At 41.7% G+C, this 23,613-nt stretch overlaps 1 protein-coding gene across 1 annotated transcript; it reads right to left on the reverse strand.

Annotated features, from left to right (window-relative positions):
* Positions 1-1,203: 1,203 nt before the first annotated feature.
* PSMB1 (proteasome 20S subunit beta 1) lies at positions 1,204-19,025 on the reverse strand. Its single transcript, XM_043888039.1, has 6 exons — positions 18,846-19,025; positions 15,739-15,846; positions 10,805-10,886; positions 8,341-8,470; positions 2,461-2,567; positions 1,204-1,491 (listed from the first exon to the last, which is right to left on the reverse strand). The coding sequence occupies exons 1-6, from the start codon at positions 18,956-18,958 to the stop codon at positions 1,306-1,308; spliced, it is 726 nt and encodes a 241-aa protein (XP_043743974.1). The 5' UTR covers positions 18,959-19,025; the 3' UTR covers positions 1,204-1,305.
* Positions 19,026-23,613: the final 4,588 nt, after the last annotated feature.

Below are 23,613 nucleotides of genomic sequence, written 5' to 3' on the forward strand. Positions count from 1 at the left end.
AAATGAATAAAATACACCTATAGCTGACAATTTTAATGGCTAATTTTATGTCAACTTGGTTGGATCACAGGGTTTCCAAATACCTTGCTAAGTATTCTTTCTGGGTGTCTGTGAGGGTTTCTGGATGAGATTAGCATTTGAATTGGATGAGTATAAAGGTTGCCCTCCCCAATTTGGGTGGGCATCATCCACTCGTTTTCTCTTCATGTTGAGCTGGGACCACAGTCTTCTCTTGTCCTTGGGGACAGGGTCTCACACCCATCAATTCTCCTGGTCTCAGGCCTTTACACTTGGACTGGAATTCATACCCACATCCCCTGGGTCTTGAGGCTGCAGACAACGGGTAATGGGAACTTCTCAGTCTCCAGAACCACGCGAGCCAGTTACTAATAATAAATCTATATCCTATTTCTTCTGCTTCTCTGGATAACTATATAATAAAGATGACAAATACATTTTGAATGGAAGAGTCTGGTTTTCACTTGTGATGTTCTAAGAGAAATGAATGAGATGTCACCAATGCACTCTGCTGCCTAGGACAGAGTATTCAACAAGTATTTCTTGAACAAAATTTCAAATATGCATCCACTAGGGGTTTTTGATCATTTAAATTAACGTAAAGTCAACAGTAAAATTCCATTTTTTTTAGCCCACAAAGCAAATCACACCCCCTAACGTAATAAATAATTTGTTCAACATCAAAAAAATTACTCCAACATTATATGTAATAGAGTTAGAATGTACTTAATAGTTCTAAAGCAAAAATTTCAGCTCTATCCAAGTTTAGGTCTCAATTTTAACATTTCTTAATTGTTTATAACAATTATTGCAGATTGCTGGCAAAAGTCCATATAAAGGGCTATTTGCTTTTACAATTTTTTTCTGTTTTGGTTGACTTGAAGATTTTCCTCCAAAATAGTCATTCCAGGGATGATAGATCTTAGCATACTCTACTTATATTAATTTCATTCTCAATGAAACTGAGACAGTTAAAGGTAATCTGTCCATCAAGGCAAGCTAGGTGGACTAAATAAATTCTAAACATGTTCTTTGTAAGATGGGCTGACTATCATAAGATGATAAACTGACCAAAAGAGTCTGCTTAGCTCTGGATGACAGAAAAATACAAGAATGAAGAAAATGAAAGGAAAAAGAAATTCTGTTTCCTAGTTCTGTCCTGGAAAAAGACAAGTTATAACAAAATAAGTGCTTGAGGCTTTATTTTTTAATAAAACAAGTTAGTCCAACAGTTTCAAGGTACAAACTTGGCCAGTTTTGAGCTGATCAGTGACAAGCGCCCAGAAGTCAGTCTTTTCGCAGAGGAATAGTCTCCTCCCTGATGCCCTCCTTGGTTACAATGCAGATCTTGAGTGCGTCCCCAGTGTACACATCTCTCTCAGCAGCAGAAATGAAGACATCTTTCACAAGCCGCATGGCTCTGTCCAAGGACAGCGGGACATGCTCCACATTCTGCATGTTCTTAAAACCAACCTAGTGGGACAGGAAACTTGGATGAGGCATCATGTGATTATGCAAAGGAGGTCTAGTCTCCCCCAAAGCTTTCATAGGTCTCAGGAGTCAAAATGAATACATCACACAAACTTAAAATGTCCCCCAAGTGAAATGTTTCTAGACCTGGCTGAATTTACCCATACCTGACACCTGACAAGCATCCACTAAGACAAAGTCCCCACTTCTGAGAAGCACACAGCAGCGGGGTGGACACATGAAAGCCAAGTATGGTTATAGAATGTGCTGAAACTAAGAAGAAAACAGAGCCAGGAAAGCCCCCCCAGGAAATGTATTTGAGTAGAGGAATCCTAACAGATAAACTGGAGTTAAAAGGATGGAGTCACATTCCAGATGGAGGCGTGGAGATGGGGAGGCACATCATTTCAAGGATCTGAGTGGAATACAGAGACAGGAAATGTGGTAGATAAGCAATGAGCAGAAGTAACTGCACATATTTCAAACAAGCAAGGAGGATGAAACAGGGAAGTAAGCTAGGAGGCAAAAAGGATGTTAGAAAATTAACACAATGATCCAGGCAAGATGCCATGCAGGCATGAATGCAGCCAGCAATAACAGAAAAGGGAAAAATTAAAAATATACATGGAAGTTAGAATACAAAATGAGGTGACAGAAATGGAGACTGGGGAAGAAATGCATTTTCATGATCTCCACATAAAAATGGCAAAAGGAGAAGTGAAAACATGGACCAACCACTGTAGACAGAAGCACCCCGAAGTCACGAGAAGAAGCAGCTGGAGCCACGTAAGCGAGTGGCCACAGGAGAACCAGCAGAACAGAGACAAGAAGGTGGGTGAGGCCAAGTAACCAAGCAAGCTCAGCAGTGAATTACAAAAATGCCATGATTTCTCGGCTCCCCTGGCTAATGAAGCGAAGGCAAAGGAAGGCACTTTGGGTTTACCCACCACCTCCTGGATGCAGTCTCCTTACCTGGTTGTCAAGCAGGGGCTGCAGCATGGCACTGGCTGAGCCTCCAGCCCTGAACGAGTCTCTCTGGTAGGACCCTACCGGGTCAAAGCTGTACACGGCTCCCTTCCCTTAGAGAAGAAAAGTCTCCGTAAGAGTGCATCCTGACAACATTCCCAAATTATGGTAAAATAAACCTAATCAAAGTGCGACACAATATGGACTATTAACTTGGCTAAAATTTAAGAAGTGCGGTCTGCTCCTCCCCTCCCTTCAGAACGCAACTGGAGGCCCTCCTGCCCACTCCTGTGCATGATGGCACTTGCCACAAGGAGCTTCATACTCTCAAAGCTGCTGTCACCAACTACTGTGATGGGGCTCCCTGTGCACATGGGGTGTTAGCGGTCACAGCTGCTACTCTAAGTTCTGCACCAAACTCCTCACAACATTCCTAGAAAACTAACTGGTGCAGCTGCAGTGCAGACATGCATTTAAGATTCTCCTAGTGTTAAATATAAGCAGAAGCACAAAAAACTTATTATGTGTTTTTAGACTAATGGTGAGCACATCTTTAGCATCAGTACCATAAAAAAATCAATTTAATAAAGAAGAAATTCCAGAAGAACACAAATGTCACATGCAAAAGGCTAGATTTGCCTAAAATGTAATCACTTGTTTTATACTAGTAGTATAAAACACTAGTACTTTTTTGGGGGTAAGAAAAACAGAATCTGAGTACACTGATTCTTACCATGACAGGGGGTAGGTAAATGGGTTCTCAGGGGGTAGGTAAATGGGTTCTCAGGCTCTCCTGAAGTAAGTATAAACTGTCATGCCACTGGAGTCAGAATCCATCAAACTATAAAAGTATGTACCCTATGATCCAGCAATAATTTCACTTACAGAATTAAAATTTACCTACAAATAATGCTTATATAAACACACAAAGCAGTATGTACAGGATCATTCATTTATCTCTGAAAGATCAAAAATTTACAAGCAACCTGAAATCCATGAGCAGAAAATGTTATGTCCACACAGCAACACAGCCTAGGAAGCAGCTGCGGGACGCCCCCACAGGACGAGCCAAAGGAAGAGCCGCAGTGTGCACGGCAGTTTCATTTTCATTAACGGCATTAAGTAAACAGCACACACACTTACACAGGCACAGAGAAACACACGGAAAGATGAATACGTGAACTGTACTCATTCATCTTTGTGGGATTAGAGATGAGGAAAGGGAATCACTTTATAAGCTTTGGTATTGAGTGTATTAAAAAGAACACATGTCACTATAACTTTTAAAGAGAACTTTTAAAAACAACTGTGTTCTGAGTGTGAGAACTCATGAGTCATTTATAAAGTATGACTTAAAAACTAACAGATTCATGCAGAATTCTGCAGAATTACATAAAGATAACCCTAAGCCTAATAACCCCACCAAGAAGGCAACATCTGAGAAAACCTGAAGAAGTGTTCTGCTAGAAGTAAGCTTAGAACAAGAACCCAGATTGCAGCAAGCAAGCTCACCAACTTCAACACATAAGCAAAGGGCTATGAAGGATAAAGTCAAAGGATAAAGGATAAAAAGACAAAGGATAAAACCAAACCTCGTGTTATCTTTCATGAGGCCAACAGGCCACAAGTAAAACAAGGTCCTAAAAATTTACCCAAGGGGAAGGGGGCTTCCTAGGTGGCTCAGTGTAAAGAATCCACCTGCCAATGAAGGAGACACAGGTTTGACCTCTGGGCCGGGAGGATCCCACACACTGTGGAGCAACCAGGCCTGAGGGCCACAACTACTAAAGCTGTGCTAAAGAGCCCAGGAGGCCATGCACCCCGGGGCCCGTGCTCCACGCAACAGAAGTCACCGCAATGAGAAGGCCGAGGACTGCAACAAAGAGCAGCCTCCACTCGCCACAACCAGAGAAGAGCCCACACGGCAACAAGGACCCGGCAGAGCCAAAATTCCATACATGACTAAATAAAACTATATATATGTAAAAAGATTTACCCGAGGGAAGCCAACCTCAGAAAACCACACACGACAGCTTTGAGGAAAACGAAGAGTAGAATATGTCCAAGACCCTTTAGAAAAAGCAAGAGACATTTGTAACATAAGCTGAAAACAGTTGTCATAAATCACCAAGAAAAAGACTAACCTGCACGTAAAGGAACAAGGGATGACCAAGACATGGGTCAGTCTCCAAAAAAGAAATGAAAAGGGCAATAAACATGAAATCACCCAAACTCAATAAAAACAAAGAATACATATAAATTATAACAATGTGTTTACTAGGCAAAGACTTTCAAAATGTGTTAAAATTCTGATACTGGTTAGGATGCCAAAGCAAAACAAGAAAACCCCAAAACAAAAGACAAAAATGGTACTCACACCCCTGTTGGTGAGTGCAGGACCCTTTCTGATGGGCAAGCATGTGGTAACAGCAGAACGGAAAACACAGATATTCTCTGATCTAGAAATTCAACTTCCAGGAATTTTTTCCAGGGAGATAAGCATAACAGGAGAAGTACACAAACTTTTATATACAGGCAGGCATAGTATTGTTTATATGAGGGAAACTGGAAACAATGTAGATGACTCTCAGAGGACCAGTGGTGCAGGTCTACCCCACGTGTTGGCCATAAAATTACCACCGACGTCTTTATCCATCGGCACAAATCTACCCCGTGATAAAACATCCACTGTACAGTCAAGGAAAAACATGTGAACTATGGCCTACTTACACAGTGCACAAGCATATATGCATACCAAGAAGTTTAACAGTAATTACCTCTAGGGACAGGCTTTCGGGGATTCCCACTTTTACCTTTGTATCTTCCAATACTATTTGACTACTTCTATAAACATTACTGTTTTTGTTCCAGAAAAACCAAAGTCCTCGTTAACCTGGGGGAAGATTCTTTTAAAAGAGGTCATGACTGCAACTGGAGAGGTGAAGGCACAGCGGTCTAAGCAGCAGCTGCGGACTGTGCTCGGTCAGCTGACCCAGTGTCCTGAGGGTCTCCATCAGGAACATAGGCTACCTCCAACACAAAAGACAGGAAACAATCGCAAGCCTCAATGGAGGCTCTGGACTTGGAAGCACAAGGCTTAGGCACAGACAGGGTAAAAGGCAGGTTCAAGAACAGAAGTGTTAAATGGAGACCTGATGAGCCACTCCACCACATGCCTTTATGACCAAATTTTGATTATCACTCTTCAGTATGAATGGACAGCCAAAATCAAAAGAAATTTGAAGGAAGCCTCCAATATAGAAAAGCGCAGCCAAAATAAACAAGACCAAAAAAGCAATCTGATAAAATGCAGAGAACCTTTCAAAGGAAGTACCTCAAAAATCTAGCAGTAAAAGGATACTTAAAAAAAAATAAAGGAGCTGGAAAGTAAGAAAAAACTCTTGGAAATTAATGATGGAGGAAACAGAAAAAGTTCAGTGAAGAGCGAGGCACTGAAGTTGAGAACATCTTCAGAGCAGAACAAAAAAACCCCAAACAGCCACACAACATGTGGGGGAAAGTTTTTTTAAAAAGCAAAAAACAGTAGGATAGAGAAAAGACTGTAAAAGCAAAGACTCAAAAAGGTCTCCCGATGCCTTTCTTCAGAAATTTCTCTAGCAAGGCACTCCACTAAACAAAGAAATAAACCAAGAAAGAGGAAAGGATGGGAGTGAAAGTGCTGAAGACTGTCCTGGCAAACAGGAAAAGAAGGCAAAGGACTATTTCACTACACACAGAAATTCCTCTTAGGAACAAAAATCAAATTAAACCAGACAAGATTAGGAGAAAGAAAAAGGTTAGAAAAGCCTGAGAATACCACCAAAGCAAGCTAGAGTGTTGGCACGTGGAAATCAAAGCCTAGGGCTCTGAAGTCAAACAGATCCAAACCTGAGCTCTGCCAGTCAGTACACATGTGGTTTCTCAAATCAGTGACACTCAGAACAACTCAACGACACTGTCTGGCCTGCTGAAATTCAATAGTAGCTGCTATTCATGTTGGTAAAATCTGAATTTATTAGCCTGACACTCAAATCAGACATAACTGAAGTTACAAAAGGCACCAGGGGAGGTCGTGCGTGTTCAGGGAGAGTAAGGGAAGCACACACTACCACATGGGAGACAGACAGCGAACGGGAACCTGCTGCGTGACTCAGGGAACTCAAGCTGGGCTCAGCAGCAGCCTAGAGGGTGGGAGGGATGTTCAAGGGACAGGGTAATGGGTGAACCTGTTTGGTAGAAACCAACACAATACTGTAAAGCAATTATCCTTTGACTAAAAATCAGTCAAAAAAAAAAAAGACAGCAGAAGCATGCTGGGTGTTAGGCAAGCTAACCTGTGGCTATAATTACTCAGGTTAAGGGGTAACTAATTTCTATTCACCATTTCTACGCTCTATATTTTCTGTTTTTACATATGAAAGCCTGAAAAAACTATGTCAACCTAAAGTGATCAGAACGCTCCCATACTTCACATGAGGGGTGGGGTTGAGAAAGAAAGGGAGAACAAAGAAAAACACCTGTGAATGGGAATGGACAGGAGCAAAAACTAGAGAGAGAAGATGAAAAGAACCTGTCTCCTCCTGACCCAGAAACTTCCCTCTCGGAAAGACAGACTTGGGTTTTCCTGGTGGCTCAGTGGTAAAGAATTTGCCTGCCAATGCAGGAGTACATGGGTTTGATCCCTGATCCGGGAAGATTCCATGTACCTCAGAGTAACTAAGCTCATGTGCCAAAGCTACTTAGCCTGTGCCTCAGAGCCTGGGAGCCACAACGCCCGAAGCCCGCACACCCTGTAGCTGGTGCTCCACAACAGGAGAACCCACTGCGATGAGAAGCCTGTGCACCACAGCACAGAGCAGCCTCCACTCCCTGCAACTACAGAAAAGCCTGCACAGAAGTAAGGACCCAGCACAGCCAAACACAAATAAAATTTTTTTTATAAAAAGAAAGAAAGGCACAGATATTTCAACCATGCTCTCCTTAGACATTTCTGTACCTTCTTTTCACAATCTCCGTGCTTGGGCTTAGTCTCTCAGTCATCTCCAACTCTTTGCTAACCTATGGACTATAGCCCACCAGGCTCCTCTGTCCATGGGAATTCTCCAGGCCAAGAATACTGGAGTGGGTTGCCATGCCCTCTCCTCCAGGGGATCTTCCCAACCCAGGGATCGAATCTAGGTCTCCCACATAGTAGGGTGGATTCTTTACCATCTGAGCCACCAGGAAAGCCCTCTTTTTAGAATGGACTACTCTAAACAGCCGCACAGATCTGTCCTGGGAGATGGTATTTGATTTTTAGAAGCCACTAAAAGTTCACTCACATCAGATCTGGTGAAAAACGCTGTTGCCTTTTCCGGGTAACACAGCTTTAGATCAATAGAAGCATGAAAATGTCAAGTAACAACACCGATTTTCCCTGGCCCTCCTGGTCCAACTCTGACAGAAAATTAAAGAGGTGTTTCAAAAATGATCCAAGAACACTCGTGGAAAAGCATTCTTTTACACATTACCTTCAAAACAACTTTTTGAAATCAAATATGCTTGTTACTGAAGTGTCATTACTTAGAATCATATTTAGGTCAAGCTTCTCCAAGTCAAGTTTCTTTTTGGAAGATTAAAATGCTAAACATCTACTACTGAACTCATGCAAGATCTTGAGGAATTATCTGTAAAAGAACTGAATGCCCAACATTCACTTAACACACGACCTGCTGTGTCTCACTGGATAATCCTTTACTTCCCTTTTAGCTTCAGTTTCTTCACTGCCTTAATTATGAGAAAATAAAGTTGCTGGGTAAGATGGTATCCAGTTTTTATCAGCTCTGGATGGAAACACACATGTAAGAAATGCTACCCACTCCATCACCCAGAAAGGAAACATCCTACCTTCTTCATCAAGCCCCCCGATGATGTTGTACACATAGTAGGGAAAGAAGCGCCTGGAGTACAGGATTGTAGACAGCATCGCAGCAATCGCCCCGGTAGTCATGGCCTTATTATTGGAATGTTTGTACATCTGCAATTATTAACAAAATCAACAGGCATGTAGAGGTAGAATACACTAAAGATTAGAACAATGAACAGCAAATTGGAAAGAATGAAAGCCTTTCCTGGTGAAATGAAAAAGGACGCCCTTCATGATTAAACAACACAATAATACAGAAACATTTTATGTTATGTCCTACCGTTGTGAGGGCCACAGACACTTCTCAGGTAGAGAGCACCAAGCTGCCCTCAGCTCTCCAGTTTGGAGGCTCCTCTCCATGCCATCCTCATCTCAGGCCCTCTTAACTCAAGAGCAAATACACACAAGATCACATGAGGCAACCTGGAGAGGGTATTCCAAACTCAGCTCTCCACTGTGCAAACTGACAGTGGTCAGGAAAATCCAGCTCATGGGCCAAATCCAGCCCACCACTTGTTTAGGTGAAGTTTCACTGGAACACAGCCTTGTTCATTCACGACATACTGTTAGTGTCTGTTTTTGCACAAGGGCAGACTTAAACAGTTGCCACAGAAACCAAATGGCTGACTCCTGATCAGACTCAGACAAGCCTCTCTCTTTTCAGAGTGGGTACCTGCGAGAGACGGGGGCAGCTCTACTCCGTATGAATCCAGCAGAGAGCAGGGTCATAATCCTTAGAGCATCTACCAGAACAGAAGTATCCAAAATAGCACCTGACACAGTGATTTCTGATCCTAGATTTACTACACCCTTGGCAATCTTAAATTATCCAATAAAATTAATTTAAGTTCACCGATTTCTTTGTCAGCCACAGCAAACATCTCGAAAGAGAAACCTAAGAACTGCTATAAAATCTAACAATGACAATTAAAATACTGAAGAAAGAGGAGAAATGGGCTACTTATATAAGTTGATGAATACAAATATTTTTTTCCCGAGATTATAAAGAAAATTCTTCATTTCATTTCAAAACCAAGCACCAGTATTTATTCACCTCACCATTTACACAATATGTGAAAGAAAATTTTTAAGTACTGTGCATTGAGTTGAACTCACTGTTTACCTTTTTGAAATTTTATTAACAAAATACTACCTTCCATGTCAGCTTTATTTTTGTCCTCTAAATGCCATTTACAAAATATACATTAGGAATCATACAGATGTCAATACCTACGTCACTACAGCTTTCAGTATCAATAGATTTTAAATAAATGTTAACAATTGGTAAATACTCAATGAAATCATTTCTACACATTAAAAAAGGTAAGTGTCAGTTAAATTCATTACATAACTCCAATAACCTTACTTGTGATCTTAAGGGTTATCCGCGAGCAGGCAAAACAGAACACCAAGCCTGCTAACCTTTTCATGTACCAGCTGAACTTACCAACTACTAAATTATTATAATATACAGCCTAGAAAATATGAAAACTAAAAAGATGTAATACTGATACTGTAAATATCATGAATAGGAATTTAAAAATGTTACCAAGCTATATAACTAAGAAACAGAGCTACACTTCTGAGTACTGACATACGGTGACTGAGAATCCTACCCTAACCCTGTACTTGACGAACTAAGAAGAGCGCCATTACTGATAAAATCTGTATGAGTGCAGCCCAAATGACTATCCTGCTCTCCCTGAAACGATCTGAAGCCAACGCTGCTAGTATCACAGGCCAGAATCAACATCTAGACCTGCCTCTGCTTCTGTCAAGTCAGTTCCCTCGTTCTTCAAACACCCCCGGCTCCCAGAGACACACAGGTGGTGCCGCGTCAGCCCCTCTGAAGACTCCACTGCAGGTTAGCCTATCTTATTCTCGTCCTTCTCCCTCACCCCACCCGTTCTCTTGCACTCCCATCCACCTTGTGTCAGATCTCCTTCCTCAGCTGGCTGTCAACTAAAGACTGGTAGGGGTTAGGTGATAATGACTGTGCCTCTAGTCCAAACAGCTGGCTCGTCCTTCTTCTGCTCATGCTGAGAGTACACTGCTGTCAAGAGAGCGTGATGTGTTGGCTGATGGTGTTTCAAAACCAAGCTCCGGTCTAAAAGCCTGCCTCTTCTGCAGAAACTGATTTACTTCATTTCTGAGAAGAGTATCTTCAGAAGAAACCCCTTCCAGTCTACCTCAAAAAGGAGAGACAGTCCTTTACTTCATACTGTATGTGTATTTTAACAGAAAGGAACTTGCTGTCATTTTACATTATGCTACTTTGATGATGGCTGTATTAACAAGATTGTGTCATTTGTAGGGTAGGTTAAAGTTTCAGCTGCTAAAACCAGTTCTTCTCCAGCTAGCAATAGCCATGATGTATGCTTAAAATAATCTAAATAACTGTTGTTATTAGCTTTCATCAGTGTAGACATGTACAAAAGCATCTACCTTTAGTCTTGCTTCAATAATTTTGGTCAGGGTAAGACAATCTCCATGAAAACCGCTACATCCAATGACTGTTTTGTCTGTTCTGTTAAAAAAAAAAACAAAACAAAAACACCACATTTCAGGGAACAGTTGGTTTGACAGTAAATTAAAACATGTCTTGAGTAATTTTAAATTTAAAACTCACAAACTCCCATTTCCATTCGGTGAATAAATTTAAAATTTAAAATTACTCAAGACATGTAGGCACATGGAGGGGGGATTCCTGTATTCAGAAGTCTCACCCCTTATACCAAACGAATTACAGGTGGATAAAGACGTATGAGAATAAATATGCAAGTATGAATGCACTAAAGAAAATATGATCGAATTTTTTTAATAAGGTTAGGTTGAGGGCAGCCAATTTACATATAATACAACCCAATGTCCACACAGAAAGCTTTATAGATTTGACTGCATGAAAAATGAAAACTTCTATAAAAATTTGAATTAAAAAAACAAAACACAAAAAAACTGGGAGTGTCACGGCCCAGGTTCAATTCCTGGAACTGGGAACCCATAAGCTGCTCAGTGTAGCCAAAAAGAAAAAGAAAGAACTAAGAAAATATATTTGTAGTATACACGACCAGACCAAAGTCTACTTTTAATTTCCTTATTCTACAAATAGTTCCTAAAAATATGAAATGCATTAACAGCATAATGGCTCTTGGGGATAAGGTGCATAGTTAATAACATCGTATTGTATATTTAAAAGTTGCTCAGAGAGTAGATCCTAGAACTTCTCATCATAAGGAAAAAAAATGTTATAACTTGTGTGGTGACAGACTAATTGTGATCATTCTGCAATATGCACGACTACGGGCTCATTATGCTATATGCCAGGAAGTACTAACATGTTACACGCCACCTAGGTATGTTTGTGCTCGGTCGCGTCCGATTCTTTGCAACTCCACGACTGAAGCCTGCCAGGTTCCTGTCCATGGAATTTTCCAAGCATGAACACTGAAGCAGGTTGCCATTTCCTACTTCAGGGGATCTTCCTGACCCAGGGATCAAACCTGCGTCTCTTGTACCTCCTGCATTGGCAGTTGTCTTCTTTACCACTGCACTACCTGGGAAGCCCCCAAATGTCAATAATACCCCAATACAAAAAACAAAAACCTATGATGGAAAGACAGGTAAGTTACATGAAAGTTTTAGTGTTCAGTTGTGTTCAACTCTTTGCAAACCCATAGACTGTCGCCCACCAGGCTCCTCTGTCCAGGAGGAGAATTCTCCAGGCGAGAATACTAGAGTGGGTGGCCATTCCCTTCTCCAGGGGATCTTCCTGATCCTGGGATCAAACCCAGTCTCCTGCAGATTCTCTACTGTCTGAGCCACTAGGGAAGCCCCTAAATTATATGAAAGTCATATAAAAAGAGACACAAGTTACCATAAACATATAAAAGAGCCTCCATACCACTCATAAATTAAAATCTAAACAAGAGACGATTTCAGCCCAGTAGAATAATAATGTTTATTGCTAGTGAGGTTGTGAAAATTGGGTACTCTCAGAAAGTGGGAAAGAGTGTATACTGATCCAACTCTTAGAAAGGATGTTTGACAGCCTGTACTAAAAACTTAAATGCACATCACTTTCACTCAAAAATTCCACTGCTACAGATATACTCATGCAAGTTTGTGAAGATAAGCTCTAGGTTCACGTGTAAGCATACACATTATTTTAATGACTCTCCAAAACAAAACAAATACAACCCAAATGTACTTTGGGTTGTACACCAGAGAGTACTTGATAAAATTTTTGTGTATCTTTGCCAACAAAGGTCCGTCTAATCAAAGCTATGGTTTTGCCAGTTCAGTTCAGTTGCTCAGTCGTGTCCAACTCTTTGCGACCCCATGAATCGCAGCACAGCAGGCCTCCCTGTCCATCACCAACTCCTGGAGTTTACTCAAACTCATGTCCATCGAGTCAGTGATGCCATCCAGCCATCTCATCCTGTTGTCCACTTCTCCTCCTGCCCCCAATCCCTCCCAGCATCAGGGTCTTTTCCAATGAGTCAACTCTTCGCATGAGGTGGCCAAAGTATTGGAGTTTCGGCTTCAGCATCAGTCCTTCCAACGAACACCCAGGACTGATCTCCTTTAGGATGGACTGGTTGAAACTCCTTGCAGTCTAAGGGACTCTGAAGAGTCTTCTCCAACACCACAGTTCAAAAGCATCAATTCTTTGGCGCTCAGCTTTCTTCACAGTCCAACTCTCACACCCATACATGACCACTGGAAAAACCATAGTCTTGACTAGATGGACCTTTGTTGGCAAAGTAATGTCTCTGCTCTTTAATAAGCTATGTAGGTTGGTCATAAATTTCCTTCCAAGGAGTGAGCATCTTTTAATTTCTTGGCTGCAGTCACCATCTGCAGTGATTTTGGAGCCCCCCAAAAATAAAGTCTGACACTGTTTCCACTGTTTCCCCGTTTATTTCCCAAGAAGTGATGGAACCAGATGCCATGATCTTAGTTTTCTGAATGTTGAGCTTTAAGCCAACTTTTCCACTCTCCTCTTTCACTTTCATCAAGAGGCTTTTGAGTTCCTCTTCACTTTCTGCCATAAGGGTGGTGTCACCTGCATATCTGAGGTTAGTGATATTTCTCTCGGCAATCTTGATTCCAGCTTGTGCTTCTTCCAGCCCAGGTTTTTCCAGTAGTCATGTACAGATCTGAGTTGGACCATAAAGAAAGCTGAGTGCCAAAGAACTGATACTTTTGAACTGTGGTGTTGGAGAAGACTTTTGAGAGTCCCTTGGACTGCAAAGAGATCCAAGCAGTCAATCCTAAAGAAAATCAGTCCTGAATATTCATTGGAAGGACTGATGCTGAAGCTGAAGTTCCATTACTTTGGCCACCTGATGTGAAGAAGAACTCAGTGAAAAAAATCCTGATGCTGGGAAAGACTGAAGGCAGGAGGAGAAGGGGACGACAAGGATGAGATGGTTGGATGACATCACTGACTCGATGGACATGAGTTCGGGCAAACTCTGAGAGCTGGTGATGGACAGAGAGACCGGACATGTTGCAGTCCATGTGTCGCAAAGAGTTGGACACGACTGAGCAACTGAAATGAACTGAAGCCTCAAAAGTTAATTCCTAAGTCTTGATATTTATAAGGAAACCTAAACCCATCTCATCAAGAAATGATCAGCAGAGGCCCTTTCTTTTAGAAATAAAAGAATGATTCACACAAAACATACCTGTCCAACTGGGGAGACCACTGACACTTCTAGGGTCATCACCAGCATTTCCTGATCTCTCTATAACCAACCTCACTGCACTGAGCCAAAGACCACAATATACCATAAGGCTTCACTGCCTGTACTACCAAGAATGGCTGATAGTACCAGGAGGGTAAGACAAAATCTGAGCTTCAAGATGCTTTTGCCAAATACCTAGGTACCTAAATGAAGAAGAGTTTTTCTGCAAAGAATAAAGAGTAAATATAAGTTTCAAACAAGTTGGGGAAGAGGTGGGCTAGGCTCTAGGTGAGCCCCAAAGGGCATGGGATCAGGAGCATGCTATCAATTCATGTGTGACCCAGTGCCTGAGATGCACGACAGGAACACAGAAGTAATACTGTTCTCTGTATATATACCTGAAGTATTTCATTTAAAAAAAAAAAAAAAAGAGAGAGAGTACTCACACAAAAAAAAGAGAGTACGCACTCAGGAGGCACACAAGCTAAAACAGAATGTTACAAAGATGAGCACACTCTTGTACAAGGACAGTATCTATAACATTATGTATTTAAGTTTTATTCATGATATTTACTAGTTTCACTTTATAAAAGTTACATCTTAAAAGACAAAAATTGTTGCATGGTTATGCTACAAGGGCTTCCTTGATAGCTCAGTCGGTAAATCATCTGCCTGCAACGCAGGAAACCAGGGTTTGATTCCTGGGTCAGGAAGACCCCCCTGGAGAAGGAAATGGCAACCCACTCCAGTATTCTTGCCTGAAGAATCCCATGAACAGAGGAGCCAGGCAGGTTACAGTCCATGGGGTCGCAAGAGTCGGACATGACTTAACAACTAAATCACCACCATGCTACAAGTCAGAGAAGAGAAAAGGGTATCAAAAGATGGAAGTGGACAGAAATGGAACTGGGAAGATGAAGACAAGCTAACTGTTCTTTAGGTTACGGTGTGGGCTGGGCCATGCCCTGCAGCACCACAAGGCCCACCCAAAGGACCTGAACCTCATCAGTCCACTCCTGCTAGAATACAGGATTAAGAAGCGCTTGTGTACTAACGTAAGAGTAACCACCATTTTCAACTGTGTCCAAAAATGTTAAATACAAAGCACTGTTAACTGTTAATGTAAGGTGCACTTAGTTAGTAATTTATGCAGATTCCCCCCACCCCCAGTACACATGACTTTATTTTCTTATGTTTTAGAAAAAACATAGCCACCCACTAAAACTGTGAGCTATGGATATATATAACTGCTTAAGATATGGGTAGATTGAATGTTTTAGGTTTTTTTTTTTTTAAAGGTGCAGATTAAAAAAGAATCCAATATATTAAAGGACCCACAGAAGGATTAAAATACATGATAAAGTAGTAACAATAAAATGCTGATAAGATCTACATGATAGTATATGAGCACTGACTACAAAATTATCCTACCTTTTTGTATATTTGAATTTTTTATAAGATGTTGAGTAAAAAATATTTGTTACCAAAAACACTGTTGGTACCTAGATATGGAAAATATCACGAAGACTACATACTGAATTACTAGAAAATAATTTTCTAACAAAAATGCAAGCTAAGCTCCAAACAGGCAACCTAAAAATTCATGAAACACATCATTTAAAACCTGACTCTCGCTGCATTAAATCATCACAAGGTGCTGAAAACATGTCCTTAGAAATATTTACTTACAATTTGTAACATTTGGGGCTGTCCCGTGTGTGAATTGAAAACCCTTCACTTAATCGAGTGTCAGAAGCAACAATTGAAAAATCTTCTCCAGCAATTGCCAATACAGTACTGAGGAGAAAAGAAGGAAAAACAAAATTAATGAATTCTTCTGGACATTAATAACACCTTTCCCAATATGAGAATGCTCCATAGCACATACTGAGATAAAATCTACTAGATATAATCAAGTGCAGGATTCAGATGGAAGAGGAAAAGGTCATGGGAAAGGATCCCTGGCTACAAGTCATCTGGGAAAAAAACAAAATTTAAGGATTCCCTTAAAAACACAAGTCAAATCAGAGCAAAGGTTCCTTAGCAGAAGATTACAGAAACATCCAGCTTCCCTTGTGGCTCAACTGGTAAAGAATCTGCCTGCAATGTGGGAGACCTAGGTTTGATATCTGAGTTGGGAAGATCCCCTGGAGGAGGGCATGGAAACCCACTCCAGTATTCTTGCCTGGAAAATCCCCATGGACAGAGTCTGTCCATGCGACCAAGGGGTCGCAAAGAGTTGGACACGACTGAGCGACTAAGCACAAACATCACTAAATTATCACTATCGTCAAAAAATTAAACATATCATTGATTAATATGTATCATTAAACAATTACTGATTCTATAAAATGGCCAAAGGCCATGGCCCTGCCTGCTGGGGTAGGTGTAGATAGTGATACAACACAAGATATCTGAGCTCAAGAAAGGGGCTTAATGTGGTTTTTATTATTATTTTTTGATCACACCACACAGCATGTGGAATCTCAGTTTCCTGACCAGGGATCAAACCCGTGTCTCATGCTTTGGAAGGGCAGTCTTAACCACTGGACCACAAGGGGAGTCCCAGGACTTAATGTTTTTAATTTCTTTATATCCAAGTCCTTATATAATTGTCTTGCACTCAGGAGACACCCAAGCATCTGTTGGAAAATGGACCAACAAAGAACAACCTTTTCCCTCTGTGGCTCTGTTCAGTGGGGGCCTAGAGGATGAGCTCTAAAAGCAGACTGTGTGGGTTCGAAGTCTGGCTCTCCTGCTTAGAGGATATGAGATAGTCAAGTGCTTAACTTCTCAAGGCCTCGATGTCCTCAAACACATATCACAGATCACAACAGTAGCTACTTTATTTGGGTGTTACAAGCATTAAATGGACTAAATTGTCAAGCCTTATACCAGTGCTTGAAACATAACTGGTCCTCCAGTTAAGTGTTAGCTATGATCCCTCTGGCGTAAGTATGATCACCTGGACTCTGAAGTTACCCAAAACCTGTTCATGCCACTTAACAGCTCTGTGACCTTGGACAAATTATCAAATTGATGATACTAGCAGTTCCTGTGTTAAAGGTTGACCGAGTTAAATGGCATAATCCTAAAGTATTCAGTGACAAATGCACAGGCTAATCACTTGGAATTTAACCACATTCAGTCAGAGTAGAAAAAGACACAGGACTAAGTCTTATTTTGTAGAAGCAAAGGCTGCCCGAGAGCCAGCAAGAAAAAGAACACAGACTAAGAAAAGGTAATTTAATATCAGAAAGCCATAAGCACTAACTTTAGAGCAGTAATTGGATTACAAAGGTTAGAAAGTGAGCAATAAATACTGAATACCTTATAAGTCTCAAGCAGAATCTCCAACTGTCTCATGAAATGGGTCTAATAACTCATTTTGTGATCCCACCACTTCATTAGTTGTCACAGGAAATATTTAAAAGTGCAATGATAAAAATATTCATAAACTTCATAGCAACACAGATATGGATTCAAGTCCTGGGGTTCTCTAAGGGCCCAAGTTCATTTGTAAAATTGAGATATATATTATCTAACAGTCAGTCATCATGAGGATTAAAAAGATACCTGTTTTCAATCTACAAAATGCTTCTCTTTTGATTCTTCTCTCAAACTATGAGTAGCTAAAGGAAGATAAGGAAATCTGGGTTCAAGAAGCTGAGAGGTAGGTACCAAAGAACACACTGCTCTTTAGTGTCAGAGACAAGGCTAAAATCATAGACTTCCACCCTCTTTGCAAGTACCCCAAAAATCTACATTAAAATTTCAAACCCATAAAGTAAAGCTTAGTAAGTAAAGTCGCTCAGTCGTGTCCAACTCTTTTTGACCCCATGGACTGTAGCCTACCAGGCTCCTCTGTTCATGGGATTTTCCAGGCAAGAGTACTGGAGTGGGTTGCCATTTCCTTCTCCATGGGATCTTCCCGACCCAGGCATCGAACCGGGTCTCCAGCATTGCAGACAGACGCTTTACCATCTGAGCCACCAGGGAAGCCCTCAAACCCATAAGGACCTGAGTAATTAATCTGCTCATCAGATGGTCTTTAAAGATTACCAGATTAATTAATTGGGTGTGTACCTTTCAAAGTACAAAATTTGGCTGGCAAACTATAAATGATGCTTAAATACACAGCTCTTCGCAGTTAGGAGTCCTAACTGAGTGTCTTTCCACAACCCTAGTTCTTTTAGTGCACTATCAAGGAAAAGTATTAAGATAAAGCTGGGAAGTTAAAAAAAAAAAAAAAAGGAAAACTTAAATACAACATGCAAGAATACACATAATCAAAGGTCCTCCTTCTGAGTATTTTTTCCCTGAACTTATGTTAACCCTTAAAAATGAACACTGATCAATGAAACTAAGTCTGCGCAAGTAATCCTACCTGCTATTTAAAAGAACTCAAAATGGTGATTTGATTAGACCTTTTAGCTAGATACAACTACATCTAATCACATGGCCAATCAAACCTAACTCTTCAATCTCAGCTGCTCAACCTGCCCCGTGCCTGCTGGATCGAGACACACGTTCAGACAGAAAGGAAACGTTAGGTCCATTTTTAAAACTCTTCCAGAGCGGAGATCAGGTGTCAAATTTCTATCTGCTGTCTACGTAAAGCTGGCCGTCCACACCGAGATCCAGTGACCGGCCTATAAGGTGAAGCCCTGAAGAACAAGACATAGCCGAGCAACCTCGGAGAGGGAGGCCTGAGACTGGAGGGGCAGCGGCAGGCAGACAGGCTTAAGCAGGGATATGGAGGAAGAAAGAGAAAGCGGCGGCTCTGCGGGCTTTACCCTCCGTTGAAAGCGTAGGGCGAAAAGCGCAGCTGCAAAGGGCCCACGGCGCTGTGAGGTTCCATGGCCAGGTCTCGGCCCGCGCCCGAGTACGCGGCAACGGAGGACAACATCCCGTGGCTCCGCTCCTGCTGTCTCACGGCAAGATGGCTGCCTCGACCGGAAATTGTGCCGCTTCCGGTTTCCGCGGCGCTGCCTCCGGCCGCTCTATCTCGCGCCAGTCGTTGCTCTTGGAGGCCAGAGCCCTTGCCTTTCAGTTGGTAGCGAGCGCCCGCTCTTCGAAGAGACCTGGCAGTGAGGTGCAGGCTTTCTTTTCCAGGCAAACATTCGAAGTCACTCGTGATGGGTAGAAATTTTAAAGTCTGAGCTTACAAAGAAATTGGAAAAACTATGGAGCAACGAAAACTCGAAGACTCTATTGGAGTGTAAATTAGTACAGCTGTATTTCGAAAAGGGGCTGGCATTACTTGACATAGTTGAAAATACACACACATCATGACCCAGCAGTTTCACGCCGAGGTATGTACCCTGGCCAGAAAGACGTGTAAGAATGTTCATAAAGATGTTCCTAATGGCCCCAAACTGGAAATGAGCTAAATGTCCATAAACTGCAGAATGGATAAAGCAACTGAGGGATGTGCCAAAGCAAGAAAATAAACTGACTTTGGCTAAAGGGAAAGGTCCTGCTTGGCTAAGGATGGGTTGGAGGTTGTAGTGCTAGCAATACTGGGTTTCTTTACTTGATTTAACGTGCACCTGCTCAGTTGATCAGGCGTGTCCGACTCTTTTGCGACCACATGGACTATAGCCCAGGAGGCTCTTCTGTCCATGGGATATTTACAGGCAAGAATAGTGGAGTAGGTTGACATTTCCTCTTCCAAGGGATGTTCCTCACCCAGGGATCGAACACCCATCTCCTGTGTCTCTTGTATTGGCAGGCAGATTCTTTACCAACGAGCTACCAGGGGAACCCTTTGTTGCTGTTGTTCAGTCCCTAAGTCGTGTCCAACTCTTTGCAACCCCATAAACTGCAGCACGATAGGCTTCCCTGTCCTTCACTATCTCCCAGAATTTACTCAAACCCATATCCATTGTGTCGGTCACATCCAACCATCTCATCTTCTGTCGCTGCCCCCCTTCTCCTCCTGCCCTCATTCTTTCCCAGCATCAGGGTTTTTTTCTAATGAATCAGCTCTTTGCATCAAGTAGCCAAAGTACTGGAGCTTCAGCTTCAGCGTCAGTCTTTCCAATTAATATTTAGGGTTGATTTCCTTTAGGATTGACTGGTTTGATCTCCTTGCTGTCCAAGGGACTCTCAAGAGTCCCTTCAACACCACAGTTCAAAAGCATCAATTCTTTGGCACTCAGCCTTCTTTTGGCCCACCTCTCACATGTGTACATGACTGCTGGAAAAATCACAGCTTTGCCTATCCAGACTTTACCAGCAAAGTGACATCTCTGCTTTTTAATACACTGTCTCGGTTGGTCATAGCTTTCCTTCCAAGGAGCAAGCGTCTTTGAATTTCATGGCTGCAGTCACTGCAGTGATTTAGGAGCCCAAGAAGATCAAATCTGTCACTGTCTCCACTTTTTCCCCATCTATTTGCCATGAAGTGATGGGATCGGATGCCATGATCTTCATTTTCTGAATGTTGAGTTTTAAGCCAGCTTTTTCACTCTCCTCTTTCATCCTCATCAAGAGGCTCTTTAGTTCCTCTTTGCTTTCTGCCATTAGAGTGGTATCATCTGCATATATGAGGTTGTTGATATTTCTCCAGGAAATCCTGATTCCAGCTTGAGGTTCATCCAGCCCCACATATTGCATGATGTACTCTGCATATAACTTAAATAAGCAGGGTGACAGCGTATGGCCTTGATGTACTCCTTTCCCAATTTTGAACCCGTCCATTGTTCCATGTCTGGTTCTGTTGCTTCTTGACCTGCATACAAGTTTTTCAGGTGATAGATAAGCTGGTCTGGTATTCCCATCTCTTTAAGAATTTTCCATTGTTTGTTGTGATCCACACAGTCAAAGGCTTTAGCGAAGTCAATGAAGCAGAAGTAGATGTTTTTCTGGAATTCCCTTGCTTTCTCTATGATCCAACGGATGTTGGCCATTTGATCTCTGGTACCTCTGCCTTTTCTAAATCCAGCTTGTACTTCTGGAAGTTCTTGGTTCCTGTACTGCCCTTACTTGATTTAATACCATCTATTAATCTGTATACATGTCTACATACTTTATGTGAATATCATATGTTACAATTTAAGAATGTTAATTAAAAAAACAAGCAAGCCTTTGACTAATATAGAATGGACTACCTGATATATACATGCAATTCTGGAAGCAGAAAAAGAGTTTTGAAAAGTACTTTTTTAATTAAAACTTTTCCTATACTTTACTGTAAACAAAGGGTAAAAGAAAGGGTTTTCTTTGATGGTTATGGACAGAGAAGTATTGTATTTATTCAGGTACTGTCTTGGATACAAAAATTCTGTAAAATCTTTCCTGTCCTTAAGGAGCACACAACCTCATTGATTATGTGAAGTACAAAGGAAGCAAGCTAACAAGCATTACAACCTGTGATTATGCCTAAATGAACCGTAGGATATTAGAGATACCAAGGGAACATTTCATGCAAAGATGGGCATAATAAAGGACAGAAATGGTATGGACCTAACAGAAGCAGAAGATATTAAGAAAAGGTGGCAAGAATACACAGGAGAACTATACAAAAAAAGATCTTTATGATCCAGATAACCACAATGGTGTGATCACTCACCTAGAGCCAGACATCCTGGAATGTGAAGTCAAGTGGGTCTTAGGAAGCATCACTACGGACAAAGCTAGTGGAGGTGATGGAATTCCAGCTGAGCTACTTCAAGTCCTAAAAGATGCTGCTGTGAAAGTGCTGCACTCAATATGCCAGCAAATTTGGAAAACTCAGCAGTGGCCACAGGACTGGAAAAGGTCAGTTTTCATTCCAATCCCGAAGAAAGGCAATGCCAAAGAGTGTTCAAACTACTGCACAATTACACTCATCTCACACACTAATAAAGTAATGCTCAAAATTCTCCAAGTTAGGCTTCAATAGTACTTGAACTGAGAACTTCCAGATGTTCAAGTTAGATTTAGAAAAGGCAGGGATCAAATTCCCAAAATCCACTGGATCATCAAAAAAGCAATAAAGTTCCAGAAAAACATTTATTTATACTTTATTATCTAGGCCAAAGCCTTTGACGGTGTGGATCACAACAAACTGGAAAATTCCTAAAGAGATAAGAATAGCAGACCAACTTCCCTGCCTCCTGAGAAATCTGTGTACAGGTCAAGAAGCAACAGTTAGAACCGGACATGAAACAATGAACTGGTTCCAAATAGGGAAAGGAGTATGTCAGGGTTGTATGTTGTCACCCTGCTTATTTAACTTATGTGCAGACTACATCATGTGAAATGCCAGGCTGGATGAAGCACAAGCTGGAATCAAGATTGCTGGGAGAAATATCAATAGCCTCAGATATGCAGATAACACCACCCTTATGGCAGAAAGTGCAGAGGAACTGAAGAGCCTCTTGATGAAAGTGAAAGAGGAGAGTGAAAAAGCTGGCTTAAAACTCAACATTCAAAACCCTTAAGATCATGGCATCTGATCCCATCACTTCATGGCAAATAGATGGGGAAACAATGGAAACAGTGACAGACTTTATTTTCTTGGGCTCCAAAATCACTGCAGATGGTGACTGCAGCCAAGAAATTCAAAGATGCTTGCTCCTTGGAAGAAAAACTATGACCAACCTAGACAGTGTATTAAAAAGCAGAGACATTACTTTGCCAACAAAGGTCTGTCTAGTCACAGCTATGGTTTTTCCAGTAATCATGTATGGATGTGAGAGTTGGACTATAAAGAAAGCCGAGCGCCAAAGAATCGATGCTTTTGAACAAGAATTGATGCTTTTGAACTCTTGTGCTGGAGAAGACTCTAGAGAGTCCCCTGGACTGCAAGGAGCTTAAACCTGTCAATCCTAAAGGAAATCAGTCCTGAATATTCATTGGAATGACTGATGCTGAAGCTCCAATCCTTTGGCCCCCTGATGCAAAGAACTGACTCATTGGAAAAGACTCTGATGCTGGGAAAGATTGAAGGCAGGAGGAGTACGGGACGACTGAGGATGAGATGGTTGGTTGGCATCACCGACTCGATGAATGTGAGTCTGAGCAAGTTCTGGGAGTTGGTGATGGACCGGAAAGCCGGGCGTGCTGCAGTCCAGGGAGTCACAAAGAGTCTGACACGACTGAGCGACTGAACTGAACTGAACCATCGGAGAGGTCCTCTGGGATCTAACTTTACCTATAGTTCTTGTGACAAATGTGAAAAGACTACATAAGATGGCAGCACGCCATCTGGTTTTTTCTTTTTTAAATCATTCCACATGTTTGAGAATAGCGAACACCGCTTACCGCGCACCAGGCACTGTTCATGCATTTCCTTAATTCTTCTCACACTGTTCTTAGAGGACAAGCCCTATTACCATTCCATCCTATACACGAAGAACCTGAGGTGGAGCGGTCTGGTAACTTGCTCAATGTCACACCGCTAGCTGGTTTAAACAGTAAATATTTAAAAATCAATATCTTGTCTACATCCAGCAGCGACCAATCAACATTTTCTGGCAGGGCGGCCTCTCCCGGAAGCCAGAAGCGCTCCGCCCCGCCTCTTGTTTCTCTAAAGTCGAGTATCCAAGGGAGTCAGAGGAAGTCACACGGCGCCCA

Source organism: Cervus elaphus, chromosome 26 (assembly GCF_910594005.1).
Source record: "Cervus elaphus chromosome 26, mCerEla1.1, whole genome shotgun sequence".
Taxonomy (NCBI): domain Eukaryota; kingdom Metazoa; phylum Chordata; class Mammalia; order Artiodactyla; family Cervidae; genus Cervus; species Cervus elaphus.

Bases quoted from the DNA above. Each gene is read 5' to 3' on its own strand.
- PSMB1 (XM_043888039.1), bottom strand. From the start codon at position 18,958: ATGTTGTCCTCCGTTGCCGCGTACTCGGGCGCGGGCCGAGACCTGGCC. The intron at 8,471-10,804 runs GTAGATGCTTTT...TAATAATTGCAG, and splicing joins TTATTGAAGCAAGACTAAAG to ATGTACAAACATTCCAATAA. The intron at 2,568-8,340 runs GTAGGATGTTTC...TTCTTCTCTAAG, and splicing joins CGGGGGGCTTGATGAAGAAG to GGAAGGGAGCCGTGTACAGC.